Raw genomic sequence first — 6,191 nt, forward strand, 5'->3', positions numbered from 1 at the left:
GGAATGGAATTCAGTCTTCTGGCAGGTAGGCCTTTGCTAACAGTGTATCACCATTCTTACTAGCTCTATTATCTACAATGGCGTGAGACAACTTGTTAAAGGCTGCAGAGAGCTGTAACTGGAAAAAATATGGAGAGTACCTAGCTCCTATGCTACTTGGGTCTCTCCTGTTATGGGTATACTTATTGCTTGAAGCAACAGAATGCCTGCTGTTTCAGCAGGATGGTTTATGGTTTTGCACTGGTATGCAAACAAGTGTTTTGGACAGCACAGAGAATGGTCAGTTTGCTCAGATAACTCCATGCTAGGTCTTCCCTAGGAGTGTCCAGTTCTTGGAGTTTGGGCAGGCACACTGCACAAAATCACTACTAGAGTCGTTGAACTAGTCATGGTGTCAAGACATTTTCTGCAGCCTGTAAAAGCAGTCTTAGCTATCACTAGCTGCCTCTGATTTCCCAGAGTTCCTCTCTATTGAAAAGTTTCAAGATACAGGTCAATACCCTACTAAGTCAAAACATTAAGGCTTGAGTATGTGTTGAGGGACATGGTATTATTTCTCATCATGTTTTGCAATTATTGATAATATGGCTGCTGTCAGCCACAGCCCAAGAGCTTGAGTGTCCTGGGTCACGAGTGTTTTGAATGCTGAATACATGAGATTTGATATGATCACAGTGTTTATTGCCAAAAATCCAGCAATTTTCTTAAGGTATTCTTGGAATTGACTCAATTATCTGATACTGGGTTTAGAGTTTTGTCAAAAGACAACCTACTGATGACAGATCTTTTGATGGCAAAACAGCTATTGTTTCTGTCCTTTGATCTGAGTCTTCCTGGTATGATCTTCCTCTTCCATGCAGCAGTTGCTAGCAGTCTGTGAAGGCAGATGACAGTAGGGCACAACAGTTTCACACCATCCTGCCACTGGATTCTTGCTAACTTATTTGATAGCAGTCACTTGAGTGCAATTCTTGCCATGAGGGCAGTTCAGCCCCTGTAAGGAGAGTTGGCTGTTTTTTTCCCCCGGGATATTGAACATAGATCACAGAAGACAGAATTGTCTCTTGAAGGTGGTAAGAACATACATCTGGGAACGTAGTGCAGTGATGGACAGGGGAAATAAAACTTTTCTAAGGGTGGTGCTGAGGAATACAGTGCTTGGTTTTAGGGGTTTGCTGCCCTGCAGAATGAGGTGGAACCAGCAGAGATTTCTTTCTTTTCTGTAGTTGGTCAATGCTGTGGGGTACGTGACTGCAGCCACCCAATTCTGAAGAAAGCTTACTGTGTGTAACAAGCTGATTTTTTTTTTTTTTTTTTATCTACCTGACCTTAAAGCCATTATGTCCCTCATGGCGTTATCTGAAAGTCTTCCTGGAGAAGATGGAGCTAAGCCTAGGATGTCCACCTCTATTCACAGTGGCATCTCTCTGTGCAGTCTATAGTAAATCTCTCAACACCTTCAAAACTGGTCCAGTTACTTGCTTGATACTGTGTAGAAAATGAATGTGGTTTGTATGTTACTGGGCCCTACAGTTCATCACTTCAGGATTTGAGGAGACCTACATAGGTTGATTTGAGAGATGGAGTTTCAAGTGTACATCTCATGACTTAGACATTCTGGAGATCCAGTGCATTAAGCTTCTGCTTGGGAGATGGAGATGGAAGTTTAAAGCAGAAAAGGCATATGCTGTTTTCTGCCTTTCAATGGAAGGAGTTCACTGCAGGACAGATGGGATTTAAATCCTATACACACTAGAAGGCCTTTATTATGGGGTCTAACTGTAAATATTCTATCCATCTAGATTGGTTTCCAGGAATCATGAATCAGAGCCTCAGATGAGTTTTGAAAGTCTTACGAAGGATGAAAGCATTTAGCCAAAGCCAAGAAATAGCAGGTCAGAGGCTCACTATGTTCCATCTTCTTGCCATGTGTGATAGAGAACAGAGAAAGTTTAGCAGCTGCTCTCTCCTTTGGGGCAAGTCTCAAGCAGGAAGCCGAGGCACTCTGGGCTGCTACATGATGCTTGGAAGGGTGCTGCAGGAAATGTGAGGAGGTAAGCAGGTACGTGCAGGCTTAGGCTCTCCCTGCCTAGCTGTTTCCTCAGCCCCACTGTCTCACCCCTCTGCAAGGAGGTAAGCCCTGTAATAAATAAATTGGTGTTTGAAATGGGGTACCACTCAATTCCCAAGTTACAAAGGGGTGCCAAGTCTAAAGAGGTTGAGAACCACTGCTCTGGCCTCTATACTTATGCGTTAGTACTCTTCTATGTGCTTAACACAATGAAGACTGCTATTAAAAAAAAAACAACAGAATTTTATATGCATGACTGCCCATATTGGCATCCACACAGCTACATATTTGAAGAACAACTATTCAGCTTCCAATAAGCTGAATGTTTCCTCACTGATAATGGCTGATGAACACATTTAACCTGAACCGAGTGCTTTCACCATGCTTGAAAGAAAAAAAATGGAGATCAGAGACTGATCTGATACCAGATTTGGGACTGCTAGAGGAAGACATGCAAAGACCGCCCCCGTCTCTTAATCATAGTATAAATATTCCATAACAGCATTTTCAAACTTTCTAAACTCATAGAATCTTTTTGTATTACTTCTGCTGCGGAAGCCCTACCCAGCAAATGTGGGGCACTTTGCACAACCCCCAGGTTTCACAGAACAGTTTGAAGACATTGTGCTACAGGAACCCTCAGGAAAATGTATTCCATTCTGAATGAAGGTTGAGAGACTGAACCCACTGCTGTTCAGTAGCCATCATCCAGCTCTAGACTAATTTTTAATGCAGGTATCCTATGTTGTATTGCACTGCAGTCTTCAGAGTTTCTTCCTATTCTTAATTCGGAAGTAGGGACAAGGGCAAGAATCACTTCAATGCCTCTTCCCACAGTGAATGCATTTCTCTCTAGCAAAGCAGCTTGATAGCAAACAGGCCTCTGAGGGAGACAAGAAGATTGAGAAGCTACTTAAAACAACAAAGTAAGCACTTTATTTCCATTAAGCATGTTGTTTTAGTATCACAATGGAATGATGAGAAAACATTTAAAAAACCCCCAAAGTCTCTAAATCCCCACAAACAGCAGGGAGGCTTCAAGGCAATTTTAAAACCAAAGGGAGTGACAGGAGTGCCGGAACAATCCTGACATGACGATTCTCCTCCTCTGAGAGCAGGGCTGGGTGGAAGGCGGAATGATGCGAAGGTGCAAATGTCTGAAGTAGTCTTTGGCGTTTCTGCCTCATAATTGATACACACAAGATCTCCCAAGACAACTCACTGAAATCTCTGGACGCACAGTACTAGGTCAGCAAAACAAAAACCTAGCAACATGACTTGCTGTATGGTTGAAATGCCCTGGGGTTGGCATTAAGATATCCTGCAGGCAGTGCTGCCAACTCAGGTGGAGGATCTTGGCTCAGGAAAGAAGGAAGCGTGTTGCGTAAATCCGGTATTGTGCCCATGTGCAAGACACTGTGTCCTGCAGTACTGCCGAGGTCAGGGAGGGGGTGGTGGTGGTGGTGGTGGTGGTGGAGGCAAGAGAAATACAGATCCATTCATTACAGTGATCAAACCAGGAGCCCAGTGCAGAAACTATAGCTTCACAGTTCCAGGGGGCAAACTGTCATTGCAGAGTCTGTAGTAGCGCAAATCATTCACCAGTCTGTGCACATTCTGGGTGAACGATGGAAGATCCTGGAAAAAGTTCAAGGATATTGATAATGGAGCTGTACCTACAAGATCCTGGCTTACCAGAGAGATCAGTAAGTACAATGAACAAGTGTTCATACTTTCTCACCTCTAAATCAGTTCTCCAATAGACCCCAGAAAACACCTCAGAGCTTTTTTTCCCACAGTAGGATCCAGTGTCAGGGCTTGATGCAACAGCCATTCCTCTCCCACACAACCCCTGCCTCCCACTTTTTAGATATAAAAATAAATACATAAATAAATACATACATACATAAAATCTCAGAGTGGGAGAAGAACCATTTCCCTGCTTGGACTAGTCTCTCTAATGTTTAGATAGAGAACTGGGATCCCTGCAACACACTTTGAAAATCCTGTATTTTATTTACTGCACTGAGTTCTTACTGTGCAAAGCAATTACCAACACATGACTCCTTGCTGGACAAAGTGCCTGTGCTGACTCTTGTAGGGAAAGTCATACAGTGTGCTTTCCATTTCCTAGTATCAGGCGGCTTGCATCTTTTTGCCTCTTATTTTTAACTGCATTTGACTATTTTAGAAACCAAAAATGTAGCCAAGATTAGTTCCAGGTTTCCTATATCCTTGCTACACAATCTTTCTGGATTAGGGGCACTCAAATACCACCCATGCTCCTGGGAATTGAGAAGCATGGCTTGTAGCATCATCTTTAAATTTCAGAGATGGGCAGACTAGAGAGGTTACAGGCCCCCATTTGCTTCATTCCTGATCCAGGAGGATTTAGAGAGATGGAGCAGGTGGCAGCTACACTATTTATGGATGGCAGCAAAGCAGTACAGAACATCAGCTATACAGAGCTCTTGGGTGGGAAAAGCTCGACTGTCCTTGCTCTGGAAAGGTTTGGTCTCATCTCCAGCCGCATAATTCCACAGAAGAAATTCACTCAAATGGGTTTCATGCATAGCTTACCAGAGAGATGAAATGCCTGATGGGATGTCTTAGACCTTTTGGAACATCTAATTCCAGGTGCAGAAGACAACAGGAATGCTACCCACCTTGAATGACCATTGTGAGGAGACCTTTCTTTCTGGCAGGGATTTTGCAGTTGACAAAGTTTCCAGCAGGTTATGAATGCCTCTCAGAACCAACCTGAGACCACAAGCACAGTAACATGCTTTTACCTGACCCAGAAGCTCACACCCTTTTTTGGCATTGCTCGCTGCTTACCCTGTCCATTTTGAAGTTCCTTCCCAGAACGTTTTTCTGGTTGGAGTCCACGCCATCACAACTGGCTAAGAACTCTGGGAGAAATGCTGAATAGAAACTATCAAAGTCCACTGAGGCCATGTTGTAAATGGCAATGCCAATCTCCTCCTGCAACAGGTCATGCGATTTGTGGACCAGGACCTGAAGCAGCACATTCACAAACTGGAACAGCATTGTTGTCCTGAAGATCTTCTGCAGAGTGAGAAGAACACTTGGTCATATTCCTACAGACTACCAACTCTCCACTGAAGCATCAGACAGCCAGTATACAGGATTATATCAGTGCACAGCCTCAGAAGATAGTAGCCATTCAAGTTCACAATGAGCAAATAAGAAGAACTACATTTGGCCATTGCTTTGCTAATGATCATGGTTTTTCTAGAATGTATCTTTTTACTTCTGAACAGTAGCCACTAAGGCTTATGGTAGTACAGGACACATTCCAAGTGTGAATTAGTGCCATGCTGTATCTAACAAGTGAAACAAGGGGCCAAATTAATCCCTGGCTCCATTTAACTCTATATACTGACTGCAGATTAATGTGAGGCAAGGATTTCTTTGGTTTATTAAACCAACTGCTTGGTTGGGATAAAATTTAAACAAGATTTTGATGTGATCTTCAGGTCTCTGCAAGTTAATGAAAGTTTAAATGTTAGCTACTCAAGTGTTGTAGCAGTAAATCCCATTTCACTCCAGCCAGTTTAACTTCTGCCACATGCCAGATGCTTATGAAGGGGTATAGGTTGTAGCTGTGTTGATCTAAGGATATAGGCAGACAAGATTCTTTGGGTGAATCTGATCTCTTTTATTACACCAACTTAAACAGTTGGAAAAAAAAATGAAATGAAATGAAAAAATGAAAAGCACCATTGTAGGTGCTACATCTACAGCAGTGCTTTTCATTTATTAAAGCACCTATAGCAGTGGTTCTCAATCTTTTTAGACTCAAGGCACCCCTCTGAAAGTGGCAGCTCTTAGCTTTCACTTGTTTTTTGACTATGCACTTTTCTGTTGCAAAGAACAAAACCCCCACAATAGTTTGATGTTTTTAACACTATGGATTCTTAGTTGAAATCTCTGGGTTTATCTTGTGAATTACAGGTAGGTATCCGCACACCTACTGGTGGTGATATTGTATATCACCCCAGGGTGCCAGGGATTTTCATAGACATTAGGGCTGGAAGGGACCTCGGGAGATCATCGAGTCCAGCCCCCTGCCCAAAGGGCAGGAAGTCAGCTGGGG

The 6,191-nt window shown here is 43.0% G+C and overlaps 1 protein-coding gene across 2 annotated transcripts in view; it reads right to left on the minus strand.

The window, feature by feature from the left end:
• Positions 1 to 2,984: 2,984 nt before the first annotated feature.
• The window catches only part of XPO6 (exportin 6), a 91,228-nt gene continuing 88,021 nt past the window's right edge, over positions 2,985 to 6,191 (minus strand). For both annotated transcript variants that reach the window (XM_019539979.1, XM_019539978.1), the window contains exons 23-24: positions 4,910 to 5,140; positions 2,985 to 3,709 (exon numbers count right to left, since the gene is read on the minus strand). In XM_019539979.1, coding sequence (XP_019395524.1) covers positions 3,608 to 3,709; positions 4,910 to 5,140 — 333 coding nt within the window. In that variant the 3' untranslated portion in view covers positions 2,985 to 3,607. The remainder of the gene's footprint in view (positions 3,710 to 4,909; positions 5,141 to 6,191) is intronic.

Source organism: Crocodylus porosus, unplaced genomic scaffold, assembly GCF_001723895.1.
Source record: "Crocodylus porosus isolate Cpor-Errol unplaced genomic scaffold, CroPor_comp1, whole genome shotgun sequence".
In the NCBI taxonomy this organism is placed as follows: Eukaryota; Metazoa; Chordata; order Crocodylia; family Crocodylidae; genus Crocodylus; species Crocodylus porosus.